This window comes from Pavona decussata, unplaced genomic scaffold (genome assembly GCF_977016875.1).
Source record: "Pavona decussata unplaced genomic scaffold, jaPavDecu1.1 SCAFFOLD_134, whole genome shotgun sequence".
In the NCBI taxonomy this organism is placed as follows: Eukaryota; Metazoa; Cnidaria; class Anthozoa; order Scleractinia; family Agariciidae; genus Pavona; species Pavona decussata.
The window spans coordinates 5,565,684-5,591,534 of record NW_028145547.1 but is presented as its reverse complement, the minus strand read 5'-3'; the positions used below and the strand labels follow the sequence as shown (position 1 = coordinate 5,591,534).

At 37.6% G+C, this 25,851-nt stretch overlaps 2 protein-coding genes across 6 annotated transcripts; one reads left to right on the top strand and one right to left on the bottom strand.

The window, feature by feature from the left end:
- LOC146467930 (substance-P receptor-like) lies at positions 1-12,816 on the top strand. 5 transcript variants are annotated; one of them, XR_014867648.1, is made up of 4 exons: positions 321-487; positions 8,216-8,472; positions 9,490-11,031; positions 11,475-12,816. XR_014867648.1 is itself a non-coding variant. In XM_085125384.1 (3 exons), exons 2-3 carry the CDS (start codon positions 8,257-8,259, stop codon positions 10,381-10,383), a joined length of 1,110 nt encoding a protein of 369 aa, XP_084981510.1. In that variant the 5' UTR covers positions 1-295; positions 8,216-8,256; the 3' UTR covers positions 10,384-11,071. The 5 variants fall into 5 exon arrangements, 4 of the variants coding, with proteins under 4 accessions (XP_084981510.1, XP_084981511.1, XP_084981507.1 ...); XM_085125384.1 differs by lacking the exons at positions 321-487; positions 11,475-12,816 and adding an exon at positions 1-295 and having other exon boundaries at positions 9,490-11,071; XM_085125385.1 differs by lacking the exon at positions 11,475-12,816 and having other exon boundaries at positions 314-487; positions 10,102-11,071.
- On the bottom strand, positions 11,776-25,760 carry LOC146467929 (erlin-1-like). Its single transcript, XM_085125386.1, has 13 exons — positions 25,626-25,760; positions 23,767-23,789; positions 22,575-22,702; positions 22,130-22,191; positions 21,928-22,007; positions 21,378-21,423; positions 20,676-20,749; positions 19,471-19,529; positions 18,540-18,631; positions 17,447-17,536; positions 16,677-16,756; positions 15,736-15,900; positions 11,776-14,712 (listed from the first exon to the last, which is right to left on the bottom strand). Exons 1-13 carry the CDS (start codon positions 25,705-25,707, stop codon positions 14,704-14,706), a joined length of 990 nt encoding a protein of 329 aa, XP_084981512.1. The 5' UTR covers positions 25,708-25,760; the 3' UTR covers positions 11,776-14,703.
- Between the last annotated feature and the right edge of the window lie 91 nt (positions 25,761-25,851).

Genomic DNA, 25,851 nt, shown 5'->3' with positions numbered 1-25,851 from the left:
AAGTTAAAAAGGCGCCCAGCGGCACCTCGAGAAATAATACTTTAGCAAACACTTCATCGTCTTCTGGGTTCTGCGTTTTCGTAGGGTGGAGCCGGAACGATAAAACGACAACGTAGACCCAACCTAGCGGGACAGATACGTCACCTTTGACGAGCTTAATAAATTTCAGTCGTCAAACAAGATTGGCAGCTAACGCAGAAGAAAGGCAGTGTTGACAAGCTCGCTCAAACAGTTGGCGTTTCCAATGTATCGTGTGTCATCTTAATGCTGTTTGGTTTATGAAGAGTTACCGAATGTAAGTTTATTATTTTTGCTTCCTATTTGTATCTAAGATTAGGAATCACCCAAATATTCACGCGAGGAGATATACTCGTGATTCAGTACTAACGCCAGAGGCATTTTCGAATTCAGAGGGATTATTCGTCGAAGTTGTATGGAAATCAGTCAAGACGGCCGTTCAAAACTCCTAGTAAATCTTCACTCAAAGGTAAATATACGATAATTGAAAACTTATTTTGCGAATCAGGTTTGTGTGAAGCCTAGATAATCCCGCCACTTTGTGAAGAAAGCGCTCTCAAAAAACAAAAGTTTAGGAATCATGAAGCCAAACTAGCTGGAACAGTGAACGTTTTTAATTAACTTTTCTTAAAGGATTTAAGATTCCGTTTTACAGCGTCATTTAATATAAGAAACGCTGTCCCATTATAGTCTATTTCTTTTATTTTGTGGCAGTTCATGCTAAATAATGCCTCTTCATCGACCGTTTTAATGCTAGGTTCATTGAAATTACATTACGTCCTACAAGAAATGTCCCCCTAAACTGGAATGGATAAATAACAGTCTTTAAATTTAACAAAGGGAAAAGATGATAGGCTGTCAAAAACGTAGATCACAAAGCCAATGAAAACTCAAAATCATCTTATTTTGGACAGAACTACTGGGTTCACTAGGAACCATCCTAACTTAATTTCATTTGTTTCGGATTTTTAAATCATGTTATGGGAAATTTGATTTTCTGTTATTAAACCATTGAATTGAGCGTTCGATATTTCATTTAAAAATTTGATTAAAACAAGGCAAACAGGCAAATATATTAGTGTACAAGAAGCAAACTGTAGCTACAGATTTGTTGATATTTTTCGACAGTATTTGCTGCGGAAAGATGAATAAATTGGACCGACAGACGCCTAAGAGAAACGAATATATCTGCGCCATGTTTGTATTGAGATAACAATTTTTAAAAAAACGTCAATGTTAGTACGTACGTTCTCGAGGCGCCGTTTCCGTACTTTTTTCCGGTAAAAAGGATTTATTAGGCCGAAGGAGTATGACACCTCTTGAAGGGCCAAATATGCGGTTTGCGGTAACGATATCGATAGGCCGTTTAAATCTACACACAGCCGAGTGGTTGGAGCGAACGTAAATATACCTTAAAGTGCCCCTAACCCTTCAATTTGTTTTCTTTTGGTAGATTTCCATATCTTTCAAGAACTCATTTTCGAAAAAAATTTTTGAGAAATATTGAATCCTTTTGTTTTTACAAGCGCTAGAAGTGAAGGCAGTCTTGTCGATATTTTCACCTATCGTTCGCATTAGTCCCCCACTCGGCCAAATATGGAGTGTGACGTAAGAAAAGGACATCGTGCAAAATATCCGAAGATTCGTGGTAATGCTTCAATTGTAAACAGAGAAAATGGTTGGAAAATGTGTGGTTTTTGGATGGAACAACTCTCGAAATGTAGAGAAAGGAATCAGCATGCATAAGATTCCTTCTGATAACGATCCGAGGCCTTTTCTTACGTCACAGCGAAGAAAGTGTCGCTTCCCATTGGCTCGTTCCTAATGAGCCCACGAGACAAAAATTTGTCCAGCGGGGCTTAAAGGGCGCAAAAATTCAAAAATTTCAGTAACTTTAAGCGCTCGTAAAAAAAAAAGGATTCAATATTTCTGAAAAAAAATTTCGAAAATGAGTTCTTCACAGAAATGGAAATCTACCAAAAGAAAACAAATTGAAGGGTTAGGGGCACTTTAAGCGTCATGTAACCAGAAGTAGATGTGGCGATAAAAGCTGAAACGTTTCAACTACTATTCTTTTCATCTGTATCAAAATACGATACTTTTTAAACTTGCAATCATACTCGTCTTCTTCCAGACTATTATTTGCTAGGATTTAATTGAATTACTTTTGCTGGCAACCTTGAAAAAAAATAAGTCATGTGCTTTTATTCAGGCAGCTGTAAATACACATTGAAGAAAATTTGAAATATAAGGATACATCAGTTGATTACTGTGGTATTTGTTTTGGAAGCATTGGAGTCTTCTAGACTACTCATCAATTTATATTTTCAATTGATAAAAGGTTTCACGGGCGAGATGGAGACTACAATGTAAATTGAACGCTTGGGGCATAACCGAGCTAGAGTTGTTTTTAGTGTTTTTTTGTTGTATGTGGCCCTCAGTTCCCTTACGAAATGTTGCCTCAAGCTAAGACCTTTTCACTTTTTTGAGGTTCCTTTGCAGTAAAAATTCAAGATTTTTATTTTGTCACAAAACGAAGTGCAAGGCAGCGGGTCATTCTCATTTCTCATTTAAGTCATTCTCATTTCTAGCCGCAAAACTTTGGAATTCGTTACCAACGTACGTTAGAAATGCCAAGGATATTTCTACTTTTAAATGTCTTTTGAAGAAGCAGGTTTTTAGATAGATTTAAGATTTAAGTAATTTAAGTAATTTAAGTAATTTTGAAATTATTTCTTTTCTTTTTGATGCTTTTCGTTTCACGCATATGTTTAAACGAGTTTTTTTCACTCCTAGATGTAGCGTAGGTAAATATTGTATTGTATTGTATTGTATTGTATTGTATTGCATTGTATTGTACTGTGTTGCATTGTATTGTATTGTATTGTATTGTAAAACATCGAGGCTTGGCCAAAGAGCCAAAACCTGTGAGATTTTTATTATTCCAAAGATAAAAGAATTCTCTATGTCAAGGTACCGTTCCGAACCATCCGGCCATAGCCTGTCGATCCTATAACCGAATCGATTTCGCAATGTTAATCCTAGTTTATAGCTAAGGTCTCTTCTCTATAGAAACAAATGAAAACACAATTTACCGCTAACAAATTTTCATTTTGGCCATAACAACAAAATATTCACAAGCCACAAAAGTCGATCTGTCAGAGTGAATTGATAGTTTCAGTTTTCGCCCAAAAAACGCTCTGAAGTTGTTGGGGCGAAACCTAATTTCTCTTGGTTTCTTCCTCCTTCAATATTAATACTTTCTTTTGGAAAACGGCAACTATTATGCTTTCAGTCTCTGATTCCATATCCACTTCGATTTTAGATTGTTTCGGAGTGCGACAACAGAATCGGTGAGAACGCCGAAGAATTCGAACTCTACCTTTACCTCGCAGACATGGTTTGAAATTCATTTTCACATTTTTTTTAGTCGATCCTGCGAGTGCCAAGTAAAAAGTGCTTTTCAGATTTTCTTTTTTTGCGCGTATTTTCTTCTCGCTACCATAAATCTGTCGAGTTAAAAAAATTATTGATTGACGTTTTGCATTATATTTTTATATTTATCCGCGATAATTTCGTTGAGCCACGGGGCAGGATTCGAAAGGGGGGCGTGCTCATTACAATACAGAACTGTTAAATAAGAAATTTAGTAAACATACGTCTAATGTAAAAGACGTTTCTGTACTATTGGAATGAAAATACGCATAGATGATACACCATTGCATTTTATACTTAAGCCAGGGGCTATAGGAAAAATACATTTCCGTTTAATAAGGTTTAATTTTGCCCAACTGAAGTTATATTGCCCACGATGAAATAGCCGTTTGCCTTTTCTTCAATTTCTCATCCAACTTCACTTCCAATATTTCGTGGACAAAGCTTAAAATTAAGAAATTGCACTGGCATTCATCAAGTCTTGGTAACCAAGCCAAACGCTTAGCGCCGACGCCTCAGGGGGGATAAAAAGAAAACTCTGATGGGAACACAAACTGGACGATCGTTCGAAGCTCGTAAGATTCTCCAATGGACAATTAACACCATATATGGACGTCAACTATGGAGAGTGTCACGAGAGAGTGTCACGAGAAGGCGGGAAACATGGAAACGAGGTGATCGAGAGTTAAGAGATCGAGTTCGAAATCATTTGGTCTGCTGGAGCTGTAAGGGGTATAACCGAAATATTTGTTCGCGGTGTTTTAAATCCCGCGCAATCGATCGATAAAAGTTGTCTTCCATCCGGGTTAGGTGAGTAATACTATCTTAAATTTTAAACAAGAGTCACTCTCTTGTTTTAAATTATAAGAGAAAAAGATTCAGGAATCTGGGAGGTAATACCATGTATACACAGGGAACTATGAACTATACTTCAATAAATTGTTTTTGGTACCAAACTGTTAAATAGCTAGAATAACATATACATCCTGTGTGAAAGCCGAAAGGGCCAGACAATTTTAAGGTAGGAAGAGACTGAAATAGATCAAACATTGTTGGAAAACCACGGGCAACAAAAGCGCACTAAGCCAGTTTACGGAGCTGAAATTTGATGGAAAAATAATCAAGTGTTCCTTCTAAAACATTTAATAATAACAAGGCTATACTCTTAATTACGCTTGATTATTTTCCAGCACATTCTCTCTCTCGGGAAGGTGACTCCATTGCACCATTTAAAATAAAGGAGAGAAGGGAAAAGAAAAGCCAAGAAAAGAATATTGACAGATTTCTAAATGAACAACTGCAAGCGAGCCTTCATTAACACTTCCATCGACCAGTTCCCTGTACTGCTCGTTTGCAAATCGAGCAGGAAATAGCGTTATGAGTGTTTATTTAGAAGTCAGATCAGACTCGAGTTTGAGGATGTTTTCAAAGCATATCAGGTGAACTTGGAGGCACCTGCAAAGAGAGAAAAGGCAACTTGAATCCGGCATTCTAAAAACTTTGTTCAGTTTTTTTTAAACTGATTATGTCTTTGGTTCTCAGTAAGGATGATTAAGTTCATCAAACGTGTTTTTTTTTTTCTTGTATTTCTATTGCACCTCTGAGCTTCCGAACGCCATTTTGATTATATTTTTCTCAGCGGTTGGTGAACGTCAATTAGTTGGTCAAACGTCAATTAGCCGGCAAGTTCAAAGTCGATAAAAATCGAGAAGGAACCCCGTCATCGTTTTAGCAAAACCATAGTTAATTGAAGGACCGGTTATGAAACTTTGCCATGAAAACAATTGTGCTGCAATATATGCTGGAAGGGCCACGACAGTGCACAATCCTTAGATTGAATGTTCACACTACAGTTGAATATTTTAACACGGACGTTTCTACTGGTCAGTTGCTCCAACACATTTCAAAATCTATTGTCCTCTGTGCACTGCCAAAGCCAAAAATGCTTACAAAAACATATAACAAAGAAATTTGTTATTAACTATGGCACAATTAACCTGATTCAGCAAAGAAATTTGGCAAAAAGAGGGCTATATCTAGCCAGTTGATTTGCATGTTCCTTAATTTTCTTTGCACACTTTTCCAAGCAGTCTAATACATAATCTTTTGCAAACCGAGTAGAAAACGTCGTTAGGAGAGTTAATTTAGATGTCAGACTACCAAGCATATCATGGAATGGAATCATTGTGGCAAAAAGAATGCTGATAAACTGGAGTTAATAAACGAGAGGTGTCTCCGTTTTGTCTTCAAGGACTTTCACAACACTTACGACAAATTATGACTCTTACTTACCGAGCACTTAATGGTAACACCCCTGTGAAAATTAAGAATCTACTTAATGAAAGAGACACTTCCCAAAACCTACGTGGCCAACATCTTCTCCATGTCCCCAGGGTTCATACTACAAATTATGGCTTACACTCTTTCCGTTACTCAGCTTGTAAATTTTGGATCTCGTTACTAAACTCACTCAGAACTGCTCCTACGACCAATGCTTTTAAACTAGCAGCGAACCAAATCGAATTTAATCGTTATTGTTGTTCTTTCTGTAAGGAAAAATTTTTATATCTTATTTTTGTACATAATCGGTTAGTCTTATTTTTATCTTTTACATCTTCGAAGATATTAGCATAATTGTTTGCTATCTGCAATTCGAAGTCAAATAAAGGTTTTTTACTTTTTTTTTACTTCTTATGTGAACTTGGAAACACCTGCACCGACGTGATGAATTGTAATTTTTTTATTTTATTTTATTTTACTTATTTCCTCATCCTTTGGTACCACCTTGTAAACGTCATTTCCGCTGCTCCCATGTATTGCAACATCCTCCATGATATATATTGTAATTTCATTTATAAAATTTAGTAACATCTAAACCTGAAGAAGGCTGGTTTGGCCAGCCGAAATATTGTTTTAAAATATATTACGTTGTGTCAGCTTTGCAGTAGTCTTTGGACTTCTCATCGTCTACCGAAAAGGGGCAGGCAAATGAATGAATCCGGCATTTTGAAAGCTTTGTTCAGTTTCCTTTTTTAACTGATTGTGTTGGTGGTTCTTGGTATGTCTGATTACGTTTATCGGGTGTGTTTTCTTGTGTTTTTATCGTACCCCTGAGCTTCCGAAAGCCGTTTTGATTAATTTTATCTCAGCGGTTGCTGAACGTCATCTGATATAAAGTATTAAGTCTCTATATAAAGGGTTATCAGAGGCTCTTCACCGTTGCCTACAGCAGCAGGGTATACGGACAGTTTTCAGATCTGACACAATACTTAGATCACACCTAGGGCGACCGAAGGGATTGTCGATCCAGCAAAACAAGACGGAGTAGTCTACAAGATTCCCTGCGAGTGTGGCAAGGTCTATATTGGAGACACGGGAAGATCTATTCACGGAACGGATTAAACTGAACACGATAGAGACATACGGCTTGCTCGAACCCAATCCCCTGCCGTTTCAGAACGCAGCAATGCGACGGGCCACTATCCGCTCTGGGATGAGGTTAAGTTTATTGACCGAGACCCACATTGGTATACCCGTAGGGTTAAAGAGGCTATTCACATAAGACTTCACCCTGACAACATCAACAGGGATAATGGAATTGAAATTCCAGAAAGCGTGGATGCCCACGATCAAACAACACAGCAGCCAATCGGTACCAAGGCGGACCGCCGAGGGAACAATTTCTAATCTGAACGACAAGGATTGAAATCTTCCAATCAACAACAGCCTAAGAGAGGGTCGAAACGCACCAATCAACACCACCCAAGGTGCTTTTTATACTGTTACGCAATCAGTCGACACCATCGCCTGATGAAGACCATCCAGTGTGGCGGTCGAAACTTCGCGATCCACATCTATGTGACTCAATCGTGAGACAAACGATTAAACTCAGCTATCATTATATTTCTGTTAGGGCCAAGTCCACAAAACAAAAAGCTGATTTCACAGTTATCAGAAAGCATCGTTAGGAGTGTTTCATTAAAGGTCAGACTACCAAGCATATCAGGTTCAAGGTCAATCTTAAGAAGTCTTCATATATTTATTGTAAGGTTCTAATATAACAGGTGTCAAAAATGACGAATTTCAACCTGGAGTTTATAAATCCACTTGTTTAGATTCTAGTACGACATTGAATACGAGATTTGACTTCAAGTTTATTTTTTTAGCGAAATACTAAGAAGAGATATATACATCCCAGGAGGATTCATTTTACCATTGTGAGCGACGAAGTTGGCGCAGCTGTTTTGAATGATGCTACAACCAGTTACAAAAATGCTTGAGACACTATACCGGAAAATCGGCCTTTTTACTTAAAATCGCTGCCGATCATACACCTGTGAGATATGACAGTCCACCCCTATCTCCCCTCCATTCACAGTTATTCCTCTAAGTTTTGAGCATGGTCTTGATAAAGGGGGAGGGGAGATTGTTAGCACATCACAGACACTTCCTTGAAGCGGAAATGAGGTATAGTGTCTTAAGTATTTTTGCAACTGGTTGTAGCAGCTGAGCCCTTTCGTGATTCCATAAAGACGAGATCACCTACATTTCGAAGACATGTTTACGCCATTTCGAAGTTCTCACAAAAACTCGTGGTAAAATAACGCCGGCTATCTCGCATTCCCGCCAAAATGAAGCCAGTTCACTCGCGCGCGCTCTTTGTCTTTTGGACTCTAAAAGTCAGTAATGTTACTAAACATGCTTCGCTAAAAAGAATCCTGTATCATAACCATGCAGTAACGGTCAACTGTGAACTTTGTAGGTGTTGAACACTGGACGCTCAGGCTAAGTTGATGAACTAACATGATGAACAACAGCAGTGAGATACACAATGCCTCGACCCAAGGCTCCCCACCGGAGTGCCAGTTTGTCGAGTCTCCCGCACTGGAATGGTTGAAGAACGTGGTTTACCTGGTTATCTTGTTCCTGGCAATATTTGGAAATGCTCTTATCATGTGTATCATATACAGGTACAGGCGCATGCAAACACCAACCAACTACCTCATTGTCAACATGGCGGTAAGCTGAACTTTATAGCGAGGATTATGTTGCAAAAGTAGATCCTTTCTTATAGGGATGATAAATTTTTATATCAACAGGGAACTTACAGAGATTCTCTCTCAATATGTCGCGGAACCATTTGGAGAAAACCGTTTTGAGTTTACGAACATTCAAGATAACAGGTGTTGAATTACTGCGGGAAAAAAATGGCTGTTGGTAGAAACAAAGCTTTTGAAAACTTTTATACATATTATATATGAGGCTGCTGGAAATTCTTGCATATGCGCTGACTAAAATTTTCACTGTTTAATACAAGTGCTACGTTTGATCCGAGTTAGCGGGAAGCTCGCGTTAAAGGGAATTAGGTCGTCATCATGCTAACGTGGATAGATACGATTAACATAACCTAACATTGCGAGTCTTGTCAAAATCCTTGTTTCGCCAATCTTTATCGCTTATGAAAATATTCAGTGCGTATGACGTGCCATCCTTAAGAAGCAGTTACAGCCTCTTCCCAAAAACCGTAGGAAAAAAAACAACGTTCCTTTAATTTGAGGAAAAAATTGTCGAAATTATTCTGGTCCGCCATATTGGATGACGTCATCAGCGATTCAGTTATCTAATTAATTTACAATTATTCCACGAGCGTGCGTTGGATATGAGATGATAGATAGCCAACTAGGCGCGTAGCATCGAGTTGGCTAATATAATCATCGCATTTCCAGCAAGCGTGAGTGGAATAATTGTTTTATTAAAAACAATCAAGAAGTATCGCTAGATTTCGTTGATTTCGCTTTGCAAGAACCCTGACCAGAAGCAAATTTAATGGTGGCTATTTCTCGGGCATGGTACAATGGCGCATATACCATGGCCGATAAGCCAATCAAATTCCTGGAATTGCATTATACAATGATCCAGTTTTTAATGTTTATTAGCCATGCACGCTAGTTGACATGTCGCATTTTTATACTGCTTATCTCCTTCGAAGCTACTAACGTAAAGGAACCCTGCATTCTGTTGCTGTATCCTTTTCAGGTGGGAGATCTTTTCATGGCCATCTTCAGCATGATACCCAACGCCATTAGCATGCTCCGTGGCAGTCACTCCTGGGTGAATGACGGTCCCTTTGGACAGGTGACCTGCAAGCTGGTCCTCTTCTCCCAAGGAACTTCAATGGCCTGCTCGATCATCACTCTCACAGCTTTGGCTTTTGAGCGGTTCTTTGCCGTCGTTTTTCCGCTCTGGAAAAACGTTACCATTAGAGGAACTAGATGGCTGGTTGCTGTTATCTGGATAGCCTCGTTTGCTTCCACATCGCCGATTCTCTATGCCGCGAAGGTGCAACTCTTCGATGATGTTCCCTACTGTATCGAGAATTGGGCGCCGGCGTTTCACCCTGAAAGAGCACCAGCGATCTACACTATTGTGTCGTTTGTGTTACTGTATGCATTACCGCTCCTCGTGATTTCTGTTCTCTACTCAATAATCATCGCAAAAGTATGGGGAAGACACATTCCGGGCAACACCACGCCCGCTAACGTTCGACTCTTGAACAAGTCCAAGAAAAATGTATTAAAGATGTTGATAACTGTGGTTCTCGTCTTTGCTTTCTGTTGGTTTCTGATGCATCTCAACCTGTTCTTTCAGGAATTCAGCGACGTTTTCCCTTGTGGCATACCAGTGGAACTACAGACCACTGGCTTTCTCTTCGGACATGCCAACAGTGCCATAAACTGCTGCATCTACGTTATCTTCAGCCAAGAGTTCCGACGAGGATTTAAGGACATTCTGAAGCCTTTGTTTCCGACGTGTTTAGGCACTTTACATTTCGACATCGCTCGAGGGAGTTCCATGGCAACGGTAGGAAACATTTACAAAGACGAACTGCAGGTTACATCTTTCAAAACCATCGAAGAAACTTGTATTTGAAAACATGTACAAGGCATTCGAAGGATTTATATGAGTGACTAAAATATGTTATAACTTGTTCCTCGCCAGTAAATCAGACTGACTGTAAAGTAATGAACGTCTCTACTTAGCATCTTAATTGGTTGTGAGAAGCAGTGCGGAAGTTGTAATTGATTTATTTAAATTTCCAGTAGTCATGTTACAAACCAATTTTATAGTTATAAGAGTTAATGAAGGATCCTAGTATCCCACAATGCTTTGTGCATAGCGAATGCGAAATGCCCCATTTTCTCTTACATAGAAATTCGCTGATTTCACTTTGTGAATCTAAATCTTGGTTTATCCTTAGAGAATGCTACTTGTTTACAACCTAGTTTAAGGCATAAGTTGTAAGTATTTCCAGTTTGATTTTGGCGAAGTTTCATCACTTTCTCTCGTTGTTTTATTAAAATGGCTGCTATTAATCGTTATGGTGGAAGCCAATGCGAAATGCGCCATTTTTTTCTTACATAGAAATTCAGCGATTTTACTTTGTGAATTTAAATCTTGGATGATCCTTAGAGAATGCTACTTGTTTACAACCTAGTTTAAGGCATAAGTTGTAAGTATTTCCAGTTTGGTTTTGGCGAAGTTTAGTTCATCACTTTCTCCTGTTGTTCTATTAAAATGGTTGCTATTAAAGTGCACCTAACCTCCAATTTTTTTTCTCTTAAATAAATCTTTGCACCTGTTCGAAACATATTGCGCTATTTGGCACCTTTTTCAACCAAATCTTGACTTTTTAAAGGTTGTAAAAGTTACGAAATCTGGCCATCATCTGTCCCATGACCGAGCTAGTAAGGGGCATAGGTCTATTCTTTACTTGATGTCACAAACTGATTTGCATTGTATTAAGTCTTTGTGAAAATGCATGCAAAGCAATTTGTGACGTCATGCAAGGAATAGACCCATGCCCCTTACTAGCTCGGTCATAGGACAGACGATGGCTAGATTTCGTAACTTTAACAGCCTATAAAAAGTCAAGATTTGGTTGAAAAAAGGCGCAAAAAGGCTCAATGCGTTTCGAATACGTGCAAAGATATATTTAAGCGAAAAAAAAATTTTGGGGTTAGGTGCACTTTAATCGTTATGGTGGAAGACAATGCGAAACTGCTTTCTTTAATGCCCAGTATACCATACACCTTATTCCAAAATGGCTACCATTCTAATATTCTATTGTTGGTATTCAAATTAGCCCTCCTTATCTCGTTCTTAAGCTCAAAAATCAAAAGAATATTTTATCTTGAACGAGGCAAGAAGGGCAATTTGAATGAAACAAAAGAATATTAAAATGGTAGCCATTTTGGAATAAGGTTTATTCCCACTGGCTGTAATGCATTCATAATAATAAGCGAACATCAAGGCAGACTAAAGTAAAACAAACACGTATTTACTGGTTACAGCAGCTAGGCTGCAATCTGTGAAATAATGATATAGACAGAAAGAATAACGACTCAAATAGATTAATATGCCAAGCGACTGAAACTATTAAAGGACGTTCGCGCTCATTGTTTCATAGTACAGCTATTTCAATTAACGTTGTCCGAAAGCCTCCACTGACGTTCAGTTGACCTGCACCTTTCAAAAGCTCTTTTTTTCACTGGACCCTTATAACCTGCAGCTGCATTGTTTTTATGTCTAGGAGCATTGCTCCGTTGTTCGTTCTTTCGTTGCAAACGGTGCAGGTCTTCCCACAGCGCGACAAGACCGCTGCGTTGTATTGGTACTTTACTAATAAATTTACTAAACTCGGCTATGGCTCACCCATACAGAAAATATATCGCTGAGGTAAATAATTATCGTGTTATTACCCATCCTATGGCGCCTGACAACCGTGAAATAACAGCCAAATTACAAAAGACTTACAGCTACCCATGCTACCGTGAATAAAATCCGACGCCATGTTCGCGCGCTTTATCTCCGAAAAGAAGTCGGTCGTCCTTAAATTTCTTTGAATTTTTGACATCGATAATCTATTATGTAACAAAAGTTTCACAACAAATCGAGTTGTGCGCGAACGTCCTTTAAAGTCACTTTATAATTAATACTTATCTATTACTTTAACTCGTGTTTAATAATAGCTGACCTCTCAAATGAGGCACTAAACGAGCTAGCCTGAGGTTATAGAAAAAGTAATTCAAAGTTGCCTTTGTTTTTGGACAACTTCACGGACACAATTGTAACGCATATCTATCATATGAGTTGCGAGTAATGATGGTCAAGATTCTAGCACCGGTAATCCGCTTGTGTTGAAATATTTCGTTACAATTTTACCAATTATTCAAGATTAAAAGTCTCAAATTAAAATTTGTAGGCAATAATTAAATAACTGTTCTCAACTGTGAAGATGACGGAAAGTTAATCTTCGACTCACTTTCTATAAGAAAACATGACCACAGACTACAGTTGTTTCAATATGTGCACTGCTGAGCTCACTGCACGCGATTATCAAGACAATGCACTGAGGGATCTACCCAATACACAAATCTGTCGGGCTGATCTATTGTGAAGTCTATTTTGTCTTACAGGTTTCACAGCCAATAGCACCAAGGATCAACCGACAGACGACTAACAACATCGTGACTTCACTGTCCAATCAGGTCAATATTCAAACACTTTTTAAAATACCATCTACATCTACTTACGCTTATGTAGTCCACTATCACCACAAACAGTCCTTCTCAAGACTACACTCACCCGGATGATCATAACTTACCTACTTAAAAAGTCTATTTTGTTGTCATTCTATTGTATTCTTTAAAAGGCACAGTCAACTCTAACCTTGCGGACACCTCGCTGTTACGGGCACCCCGATAATACGGACAGCAGCTAAATCCCCGGCAAAATTAAATTACTGAGACGTTTGACTGAAATAAATTCCCGCTATTAGGGACAGTAAGGGAGTTGCTGTAATTCGAAATTGGTATATGAAACATCTACCTGACATAGCTGTATATCGGGCATGTACGTTACTGGCGATAAACCACAAGCAGTCTATTATTTTTCTTAGAGGAAGTAAGAGGTAGTCATCGCGAATTTAACACGAGAGTTTCGCGCGCGCTCGCGAGTTTAGCTTGTTACTTGTATCCCCAGACTATCCCCTGAGAAGCACATAAGACCACTCGTCTAAAACCGGCGAGTATCCTAGTAAATCTAGCACCACGATTTTCCATGGAAGCGAAAACCGGCGACAGTCCCTAAAGTACTTATCTATAAATCACTGTTAACATAGGTTGTGTTTTTAGGTTACATAGGTTTTTTTGCATTCATTTTCTTGTCAAAAAGCTTAGAAAAGGTAATTGTAGAGTTAACCTAAATGAAGCATTTTACCTAACTACTGAGTATTGCTATCAATAAATTACGTTAGACCTTTGGTCCCCAGGAATGATCAGCTTCTAAATTCTCTGCACAATGCCACAGCAAATTAGCCAGGAGGAGTCAGGAGATTAGAAAACCTGATCACCCCTGGGGAAAGATCTCGGTGTAAAATCACTTTCTCTCAGAAAATGATACAAAATGTATAGAAAGCGTCTTCTCAAATACATTAATAATTCATGAAGAGAAAACAAAGGAAATCACTACCGTGAAGGAAGTTTGGAAATGCGATCTTAATTATCATAAAATTTGGTGAACTTTTGCTTCGAATTTCTCCAAGAATTATCAATAGTTTGAGAAGCTATATCAAACACTCGAAAGAGTGTTTCCTCCTATTTCCAAACACCTCGAAGTTGGTTAAAAAAAACTCGGCGGTGCCTCGTTTTTCCAACCTACTTCTTGGTGTTTGGAAATCGGAGGAAACACTCTTCCTCGTGTTTGATCCATTACTTGAAGAATATTAGTGCTGATGGTACATCTAAGACTTAAAGGCCCGTTTTTCCCAACACTCGTTCAACAAAATTTGAACGGATGTTAGGCAAATGTTGGATGAACGGAGTGATCAAACGGTTTCAAAGCCATTTAACATTTTCAAGAACAAAGGAAATGTTGAATCGATGTTGAATGAAAGTTTAAACCAATTTAAATTTGATTCAACACACTTTCAACAAGCTTTCAATATTTTTTAACGCTTTCAACAATGTTGAACGACCTGTTCAAACGCCCCCGACATTTGGTTCAACAACTGTGTTGAACGCATGCTGAAATAAGTGTTGAAACCGTTTAAACGTGCCTTGAGCTTGCGTACTTCTACGATCATGATTTTCTTCACTCATTAGAACTCCTTGGCCCATCGATTGTCTTCAGTTTCAACATTCTTTGACTATATTCCTGAGATAAGATATCTCTTCATTCATTCTCCTCTTTTTATTCTTGCTGTGAAAGAAAAATCAAACCAGAGAGTTACTTTTTTTTATTAGAAATCAGCTCCTCGGAGATCAAGATTGATCTCGAAAGTTTTCATTCCAATTTTAATCTCCAAAGAAGTGATTTCTAATCAGTCACAAACATATGTCTATCCTGAAGATAAGAAGTCAGCTAAATGTGCTGCTAAAAAGTAAATTGGTTAAATGTTTCACACCACTAAAACAAAACAGAACAAACAAGACAAAACAAACAAACAAAAAACAAAACAAAACAAAAAACAGCAGGAAAACAAACGAAATTAAAAACTACCCTCGGCACCAGTTAATGTGGTAGTTATAAATGTAGTTAGTACAAATCTACTGGTGTTCTATCACGAATGCCGTTCTCTGATTGGCTACTTTACTCGCTATCTATTCTGTGATAGATAGTGAGTAGCGATTTTCAACAAAATGGCGCCCGCTTCTTCGCGTTTTCGAAGTGTCTGCGATAAGGAAATAGATAATATACTTGTTTAGTTTTGAACGATTAGTAGATTTATACTAAAACAATTAGATTATTCGTTCTCGATTTCTATGCGTAATAGTTAATTCGGGCTTCGCCCTCATCAACTATCACGCGATAGAAATCTCGAACTCATAATCTAATTGTTAATTATAAATGGACTGATATAGCAGCAGCCATCGGCGCACATACAAGCTGACGTCTGATCATTACCATCATTACTCAGACGAAAACTATCATCATTACTATAAGCGCTGTTCCTTATGAACAGGTGGGCTTGTCCGCCACCTTCTTGGGTCCGGTGTTCCTCCCCAAGAAGAGATGGCTGTCCATCTGGGGGAAGAAAGTGGGCTCGTTTCTCCAACAACGGCAAGCAGGCCTAATGAACAGAGTGATTCCAGCAACTTACACCTTCAGGCAGTTACCATCAAGTAGCACATGCCCTGTGGCTCTTCTCAATTTCCGTGCCTGGGAAGTTTGTTAGATTTGTCCGTTCTTAAAAACACATGGCCACAATACGTCACAGCCTACCTCGCTCTGTTGTTCTTTGTCAACTGATTCTACACGTGAAGTTTTAGCAGTAAACATTGTGCTGTCCAAAAATACACTTGGAATGCTGGGGCCAAAGAATATCTTCGTGTTTGAGGCAATGGAATTGAATTTAACCTGTTCCAGGTACTCTGGTGTCAGTTTTAGCTGAAACAAGACAGCACAGATTAATAGTCATTTCATGGAGGCTAGATGCTGGGGTTTATAGGTGATTGCATGGGCCTAGTGGTTATAGAGTACTAAAGTGTGACGTGACAAATATTTGAATTTTGAAATTATGGGATTTATTAAGATGTTCAGGAAAAGTATAATAAAAAATGCCTACTGACCAAGAATCAGTATCTTATTGCAATTTGGAGGGAGATAATTATTAGCAATGTTATGCTCCGATGACTCTATACAACGTGACATCACCACTTTAGGACTCTATGGTGTCGGACTTATAAAGAGGTCCCTATCTCAATTGGCCTTTACTGTGGAGGGTGGGGGGAGGAGGGGGAAGGTGCTGGGGGTACCCCTTGAAATTTTGTTGGGATGTGTCACCCTTTAACTTTAGACCCAACTGTGCATGAATGAAGTTGTTCCGTGTTGCACCATAACAACGCTGGCAAAAAAATTGTTTTGTCTCTAGGCAAAATATAACAACCTCATTTACAAGCGTGGTTTATCTTAGGACCTTGTTTTCACTAGTTTCAAAGGCTTTTCACTGCAGTGTGAAAACAGAAAAAATTAGAAAAGGTTACAAGGTGCTCTATTGCCTTTGCACTTTACAGATAAAATTATTGTAATTCTGTTAATGATCAATGATGATAAAGAATTTGTTTGTTAAAATAAGTAATGCTTCCAATAATTCCTTAGCCTTAATTAAAAAGGAAGATTGCCTTGTTCTACCTTACATTCTTGCCTATTCTGCTACAGTATACCTTATTGGCCTCTGCAAGTTTCACAGCAGTGTAATATTCTGCATCAGCTCTGGCCTTCATACGTGCCAAATGAGCAGAATCTGTACACATTAAAAAAAACCCATAAATTTGAAGTAAAAAGCTAACTGGTTGGTACTGTATGCTTGATTATAGTGTATGCTTAAAAGCCATGACATGAATATGATAGTAAGGTAAGGTATATGTAAGACTTCATTTTAAGAGGGTAACACGTAACAGTAACTAAAATTATTGATGAACTTGTGGCCCTCAAAAAAGCATTTATTTATTTTAAAAAAAATGACAAGGGTGTAGGACTAAATCACTTGGATGTGTCATGTTGTAAAAACAAGGTGAGCCAGGTCAAAACTAACTTCTCAAACTCATTTATTTAATAATTTTCACGAAAGAGAAAACAAAGGAAATTACTAAAATCTGGTGAACGTTTACTCTGAATTTCTCCAAGAATTATTAATGGTTTGAGAAGCTACATGTCTATCAAACTGCAAAACAAAGTTTAAAATTGGTTTAAAAAAACTTCGCTGTGTCTCATTATTTTTTCCAACCCACTTCTTGATGTTTGGAAATCAAATGAAACATTCTTCCCTGTGTTTAATATATTACTTCTCAAATTTGTAATCCCTCCAAAAATTCTTCACACCTCAGTCCTTATCACTTCCACACTGAATATCCCCTGGCTGGGCCCAATCACTTTTGATGCTGACATCTGATAAGTCATGCTAATTTTTTTGTTTAAACAGAATGCCACCCACCTTCAATCTCAGACATTTTCTTCATACTTTCTTTCTCCATAATTTTCTGATCAAATTGAATCTTTGACACCTGAGCTGCCTTCTCAGCCTCTGAAAAACAGGAACAAAAGAGGAAACATCACAATTAAAAGAGTTCAGATCTTAGGGAGGCTCGTAAGTGTTTTTCCTTGTTGTAGTGTTTGTGAAATGATGAGAGTTAAATTACAAAAATTTGTATCTGATCATGTGGACAAACTATAAACAGCTTTGTAAGTCAATTGTTGGGCAATGCTTTTAGGATAGTTCTGACGTCATCGCGGTTACCATGGCAACAGGTCAGCCCTGCAAAAAGGACCTCTAAATTTAAGTTTTTGCAATTACCTCAAAAACTAATTCAGTGACCTACTGTTTTTATTGCTTTGCTGGAAAGCATACATTCTTTAACTCCTCTGACAATATGACAAAAAGTTATCCAGCGGATCTTGCTTTATTTCAAAAAAGGCATTTTTTAACCTACCAAAAATTCTACTCGATAACTTTCTCCCATATGTTTCCATTTGAAGTGGCATACTGAATGTTGCATGGATCCAAAAAAACCAAAATAGGTCACTGCGCAAAATTTCAAGGTAAAAACAAATGTTTCTTGTAGCTTAAATTATTTCTGGTGTACGCGATTTTATGCTGCACTTCCACTTCCGGTGTTTTGCACGTACGACTTTTGATAGACATTTTGATTTACTCCGCTGATGCATACATCTTGCTGTAGTTATGGCATGTGTGGGTTATGTGCGTACACACGGCTAAAAACCCTTTTGAGCCTCCTTAATTCAGAACTACAAAATATTGTTATTCATCATCTGAAACATTAAAGCAAAGGAGATGGAGCACAGGTATTGAGGAGCTGAATAGATTTTGTTGATGAAAAGTGAGTAATATGAGTCTCACAAAGAGAAAGAGTAAACCAAAAAATGGTTTAGCTGGCTAAAAACAAAGAAGTTACCAGGTTAAGTTTACCTCTTGGCTATTACCTAACTTCCTAAAATTATATAGTAAAAGTGAAAATATAAATACAGTTTTATTCATTACAAGTGGCTAGATACTCAGCATTTCTCACCAATTACAGCCTTCTTCCGTTCTGTCTCTGCCTCCTTCTCAACCACTTTTTGTTTCTGTTGGGCAATCAACAGTTTTGTCTTCTCACCCTCCCTGATGGTCAAGAAAACAAAACATTTTTAACATTATTTTACCATAGAAGCACTACTGAAATCCCTCTCCACTGGGCCCAAACAAGTACACAAGTACATGGTGTCAAACGAAAGGTGCTATGAAATACAACAGCAAAACACATACATTGTACATGTATACACGTCTCAAAAAAGTGTTTATTATGGTCTGACTGCTTCACTATCCTGTCTGTCTCTGATGCTTCCTTGGTAGGTTCTATGGCAGTCTCTTCACTGATTTGTCGTCAGTCTCATCCACAGAATCCTTTAGCCTGAACAAGCCCCTTGATCATTATTGTGTTACTTTTAACCTGGCCATGCTACCTTCTCCAGAATAGGGAATCACTTTGTGTCAAAAATCTCTTTTACCAATGATCATAACAGAAGATCCAGATTGAGATTATTCACTAATCATCACTCCTAGTAAAAAAATAAGCATTGGCTGTTTTGCTACTTGCAATACTGTTCTTCTGTTTGCAGACTACTATACGCTGTGAATGAAAAGCTTCTTTGCCTACCTCTGTCTTCCCTGGAAGCATACATGTATGGGCCTTCTACTGTATTCTTTTCTCCTTTCAAGTTCTTTTTTCACCCTCCTTTGCTCACATTTTTTGCTTTGTGATTGTTGAGCAGTTTCCCCATGTGAGATAGAAACTTCCCTGGCAGCTTTAATTTATTAGAGTTGTTTTCTGACATAGATGGTGGAGTGCATATACACACTATTAAAAAGGTTAAAGTACTTCACCAAAACTCTGCCTTACTGGATCTGACCTACGACCTCAAATTGATTCATATGTACTCAAAGTAACGCCTTCCACTTACATTGCTTCATAGTTGCGTCTAATGCTCTCCGGTATCTTGGGCTTGGTGACCCTCACAGCCTACAAGGACAAAGAAGTAAAAAGGGCCGGGTTGCTCGAAGGCCGATTAACGCTAATCCAAGATTAAAAGTTAATTCAGGTTTTCATCGCGCTCGTTAAAAATGGTGTTAAAGGCTGATGTCAAGCTAAAGGTAAAGAAAAGTCTAAGTCAATACTGAAAGACAAAAATCTTTCGGAAGAATCTTTATTGATTAGTAATCAAACTGAAATCAAAGTTCACGTTAATCCAGGATTAGCTTAATTGGGCTTTGAACAACTGGGCCTGGAGTTTTAGTATGTGTTTGGGTCATCCCCCTTTTTTCGCCATTTACCATTGCCTGACTGAGCCAGATTTTGGCAATTTAAAAAGAAAGCAAAGAAAGCATTAGCTACAACAGCACTAGTTAAAAGCAAGTTGGCAGTCTCTTCTGAGTATCGATCCTCAACTCATCCTTGATAGTTTAAACTCCAAAGAATCAAGTATCAAGGATCAAGGCTTAACCATCGAGATTCAAGCTGAGTATCAAGTCTTGCAAGTTGGAGAAAATAATGAGCTTGATGCTTGACTGACTCCTTTATTAACTTGCACTATTCCTTCCGATATGCAAATTATAAAGCAATGCAAAGATGCAAGTGAATCTTCTTTTGGTGGTTCTTCTTTCAGGAACCAATATGAACATTCTTGTCACAAGCTTACTTACATATAAGCTTGGACAATGATAACAATCATGTTGGTTTTAATAATTTATTGCATAACTGTGACTCCCTCTCTCTTTCCACCCCCCCCCCCCCCCCAGCCCCACCTCCTTTTTCTTTCTTTTATTTTTTTCAACTATTTTGTTTTTATTTTACTCTGGCTGACTGACCCTAAATTTCAAAATTGCATTCATGACAGTAAATAGAGAACAAAAAGGGGATGGCTTAGGCAACAAGAAAGACAGGCAACTCGTCCATCCTTGAGTAAAAGTTCTAAAACTGACAGATAATCAAGGTCTGTTACAAAAGTCAAGATTAATTACTTCTTACAGCGCCCTGGAAATTTTGAAACAAGCCCATATTTCATCCAAGTTTCATCTCAATACCCTAGCTAACTCATGTACAGATGCATGTAGATTTAAGAACTGAGTTTTCAACAGAATGTGAATGGAATTTATAATACCAAGTTACCTGAACTCTCAAGCCAGGTGCCATAGCCAGCAAATCTCTTTGTAAAGCTGTACGTAGGTTTTCATCAATTTGATCTAAGAAATAATACAACAGACTGGATATTTTAGGAAAACAAATTTGGGTGGATTTGGATTTAAAGGCCAAATCATAAAACACACTTAAGTCAAAAATATTATCTAGACCATTTTGTTTCTCACAAGATGTTCTTCTGGTCCATCACTACTGTTCTCCATATGCTTGTCTACGTTTGTTTTGCCATGGTACTTAAATTTACAATTAATACAATTAATGGGTGATTTTTATAATGACATTATTTTACATGTACTACAACTACATGTACCAGAATCCTCTTCTTTTTTCCTTTCTTATTTAATTTTGAGAGTGATTTACTATTCAGTGAGTGACACAGGCATACTCGACCACTGAGCTACAGGAGACTCGTGGGAGCTAAGGCCAAAGGTTCATGGGATTTGAATGCATTCCCAAGTGAGATTCTAATAGTTGTAGTAAATGGCGCCATTGTGAAAATGGCCTATTGGGAAAAGGGATCTGTATCGCCCTATTTAGTCTGCAATCATATTGCATTCTACTAATGACCACTATGTGGTTTTCCAATCTTGCTCTTATGATAAAGATAAACTTGGAATCCATTCTGTCCTATTACCATGATTATTAATAAATTAACAGATAAAAAGTACTCACCAAAGAGATCTATGTAAACTTCTTGGAGAGGATGGGAACTACAAAACTACAAAAAAAGGAAACTGTACATGTAGAGATAACAAAATCTCACAAGACTGTCAGCAAAGTTCAATACCAGGCCCAAAACGGCAGAGCACCATAGACCCAATTGGAGGAAGGTTGATAAAATTAAATAAAATGTAAACGAGTGGTTTTATTTCGTTTGTATTAAGAGCATTTCCACCAATAATTTTCACTTCAGGCTGTTAAAGATAGTTTCCTACACGTAAGTAACAACTTGCCGCTGTTTAGATGTAAGGTTGTGCCATGGCATTCTTCAATCAGCAACCAATGTTGCTCAATTAGAAGTGGCATGACATGATCCAAAATTCAAAAGTGACCCTTCACTTATTATTCCTTTGAACAACTGGGTCCTGATATTTTTCTGAGTGCACTACCATGTTCCTTTGCTTCAAAAGAACTGGTTTACTGGTGTTTCACGTCAAGAACTAGAATGTGCTTGCCACTGAGGACTTGATTTCAAAATGTACCACAAAAACTCAAAACTCACCTGGTTCAATTCATGGTGTATTTTGTTGAAAATCAGGGCTTTGTCATAGTCTGCTGTGTAATTTCTCACTATGTCAAATACTGCAAAAGCCAGATGAAAAAAGAGAAAATAAGACTTCACAAAAAGAAAAAGAGAAAGAAATGTGTTGACTTAAATCCAGCCATTAAAACATCAAAACACTATCTACTAAATAATAAAATACCTGATGAAGCTTCAAGGATATTAACAACTTCAATGCGATCAAAGTAAATAACAACTCCACCGCTGAAAAAAAAAAAGCAAAATTGAAGATTAAAATAATTACTATTTACTAGACATGCATGTGTAAAGTAATTTTTCCCAATGTCAAATAATTTGTATTTTCTTTGTTTTTGTAATAATTTGTCTCTTAAGTTCATTTTCTTTACTGTTTTATTTTGTTACTTCTCTTTAAGTAATACCCATATAGGTTAACATTAATGTGTACATATATGTTATATGCAATATTGCTGACAAGGGCTGTTTCTCAAAAGGCAAGCATCAGTGCACTTGTATGCACCTCTTTACACTTAACAAAATTAATTTAAAAAAATATGAACCTTATTAACTAATCAAAGTTTGATTATTGACTAAAAATACTTGCCAGTTAAGTTGCAAAACATAGGTACCTTGTTCCACAAGGAACATTTTTTACTTCATCAGTTTGTAAAGTGGTTTGAACTGAACGGTACGATGTCAAGAATGGAACCATGATGTGGTAACCAGGTCCACTGGTTGTAGAAAGAAGTGCACCACCCTAGAAAAACAAAATATAATACTTTCCATCGGATGGTCAGAAGATCGGAGGGTTGGTGGTTCTAGACTCAGACTCATACCCAGTTGTTATTTCCATGTTTTGTGGGGTGAGAAGATTGGATAAGAGGATGGATTTAGACGCGCAGGGTGTCATGGGAAGAGCCTGAGGAAAAGGAAAAATAGCGACTTGCAGATTTCGTTTGACAGATCCGTGCAATTGTGCGTGGAACCGTGCAGTGCTCTTTTTCAAGAAAACAGAGTAATTTTAGACATTTCTTGCAGTCAAAATTTACTGCGGGTTCATAGTTTGGTATTTAACAAGCTAAAGCATTAGTCCGATGAGTGATTTCTTTTTTGTTGGCTTGTAAATAAATGTCCTGCTGCTGTAATGGCTTCTTTGCGGGAACATTCGTGGAAAGACGATGTGGGTGATTTGGACAGTTCTTTCAGTAAATTGTGGATCGAAGGTTAGTATCACAGTCATATTTCATCTTCCCGCAAATATTCACGCGAAGAAGCCATTACGGCAGCACGGCATTACAAGCCAACAAAAAAGAAATCACTCTTTGGACGAACGCCATATTGGATCGCAATCTGCCAGTCGCTATTTTTCCTTCGCCTCTTCCTATGACACCCCGCGCCTCAATCCATCCTCGTATCCAATCTTCTTACCCCACAAAACATGTAAATAGCGACTGGATACGAGTCTGTTCTAGACTACCTTGGTTGGTCACATTACTGTGTTCTTTCGTTGGACAAGAAACTTTGCTCCACAATGTCTCCCTTCACCCAGGTATATGTGGGTACCAGCAACATACTGCTGGGGTAAACCCTGTGATAGACTAGCATCTCATCCAGGGGGAAGTACTGTAACAATACCTCCAGTTGTTCTGATTGCTGATACATGGGAACACAAATTATTGGGAGAGGTATGGATAACAATTGTCTAGAACAACACAATGAAATATGTTTTCAAATGTTTTATCACACATTTAATAGTAAATATGATTATTTATTCATTTATTTTATTTTATTATTATTATTATTATAATTTTTTTTGCTTACCCGATAATAAACTCCTACATGCCCTACAAGTAATAGACAAAAAAACAGAGTTTGAGTTGGTTAAGAAAGGGTACATTCTTTAAGATTAATTGGAAAATGATGCACAGAATATACTGTGTTCTGTTTTTGGAACAGAATAGTTTTCCATTCATCCTGCTGTTGATCAATGGAATACACAGTTTACCCAGAATATCAGGAACAGTATTATTTCAGGAAGGGTTTTGAGTTAGGCAGAATTGTGTTGTTTTAGAAACTGACATTCTGTGAAGAATAGCCAAAATTGACCTATTAAAGAGAATGCACCCAAAGAATGGTGAGACTTAAGCTGCATGTACATATGCAACATGCACTCGATTGAAAAAAAGGTTGTCAGATAAAACCATCAGTGATAGAACTCATCAGCTTTCTGGAAAGCACTTGCCCTTTGAGCTAATTTGCAATCTTCTGGTTAAGAATAGAATTTACATTTTTCTCGTAGAAAAAGAGGGAAAAAAGATGAAAATATGCATGCTAATGAGATCACCCTATAATTCCATCAAGTAGTATCATTTACAATTCACACCTTTTTAATTTTTTTTTTTGAAATTCACACTTTGCATGGGACAGCATTTCTTCAATTGAGTGTATATGTTGTGGTTCAATTTTATTCTTAGTTTAAATTTTATTTTCCATTGTTTCAAACTTGTTGTCATACATTAACCATACCCAAGAAAAATGGAAAATAAAATTTAAACCAAGGATAAATTTGAACAACGACATATACATACACAACTGCAGTAGCAATTAAATTTATTTCTATAGGATAGTATCCAAGGGATTCAAAGGGTTTATTTGATGTCAAATACATGGTCATGGAGAAAAAATAAACGAAAGGATACAGTTTTCTTTACAAGCCTTTCATGCCAATTAAAGCTAAATATTGTTTACAAAATATTGGGAAAATCCACCTGTTTAAATAACCATCATGACTGTGTGTTCGATCAGTTTGAATTTTAACACCCAGCAAACAATTAAGACTGCTTTACAGTAACTTAAATGCATATTGTTAGAGTTAACCTTTTTAATTCCACATGAAATTCCATTTTCTTTTTTTGTCCCTGATATTTCTTGCAAGCAACAATATTCCATGGAAAAATAAATAAACATGTAAATGAAGGGCTGGGGGCATTAAGTGCCTACATGTCAAATGTTAGGCTAATTTGTGGTTTTTGTAAAAACTGACCAAACTCTAGGGATATGGGGCTAGGTTTCTCAAATCCGTAATAGGTAAGCCATATACCAAAGATCTGGCCAATCTGAAGAAAACAAAAAAATAATTCTAGTTCTTTTTTTTTTTCCATTTTGCTCCGAATTGCTCTCATTTTGTCACATTGAGAAACCCAACCCATTCAATTATCTCCGAGTTTGGTTGTAGTTTTGATAAAACAAAACCTCAACTTAAATGTCGACATAGGCCCCTTATGCTCTCAGCCACTCAATTTTTTTATTCACTGTAAATTAATTTCAATAAACTTGTGAGGTATATAATATAATTGACATATCGCGTCCATTGCGTTTCTGAACACAATTTATTATTCATTTGTTAAAATTAACATTTCCAACGTGCAAGTCACTTCATTAAGCCAACAAGAACTGAAGAAAAACGAGGAGAAATATCCTGACAAAAATAAGCTAAAGAAAAACGTAAAAGCGTTTGAATTCAACAATACATGGTCGTAATTCTGCGTTAAGCTCGTGCTGCACGAGGTAGCACGGAAGGGCTTTCATTATTAATCTCAAAAATACAGAAACATCACAAGCTCAAGACAAATCGAAAACTGACGCTATATCTGATAAAGCCTCTAAACAACCGTCCTCACCTTCATCTATTTTGTGAACGGAGAAGTTGAACATCACAGCTGCGAACGCAATGAGTATTCCAGTCACAACGGCGGCCGCCATTTTGAAAGGAGGGAAAAAGAAGAGGACCCACGGTGCTATGCGGGCTCAAAACAGGTGTCTAACACAGCCTTAGTCCCCTCACGATCCAAAACTATGTTTTGTTGTTATTTTAGTATTTTAACGAATTCTCTTGCTATTGTGTTG

Excerpts from the sequence above, each read along its gene's own strand:
- LOC146467929 (XM_085125386.1), bottom strand. The coding sequence starts at position 25,707 with ATGGCGGCCGCCGTTGTGACTGGAATACTCATTGCGTTCGCAGCTGTG. Across the intron at positions 22,703-23,766 it reads ATGTAGGAGTTTATTATCGG|GGTGGTGCACTTCTTTCTAC; the intron begins GTAAGCAAAAAA and ends TTGTTTTTCTAG. Across the intron at positions 18,632-19,470 it reads AGACGCAACTATGAAGCAAT|GGAGGGTGAGAAGACAAAAC; the intron begins GTAAGTGGAAGG and ends CTTGACCATCAG.
- LOC146467930 (XM_085125384.1), top strand. The coding sequence starts at position 8,257 with ATGATGAACAACAGCAGTGAGATACACAATGCCTCGACCCAAGGCTCC. Across the intron at positions 8,473-9,489 it reads ACCTCATTGTCAACATGGCG|GTGGGAGATCTTTTCATGGC; the intron begins GTAAGCTGAACT and ends TATCCTTTTCAG.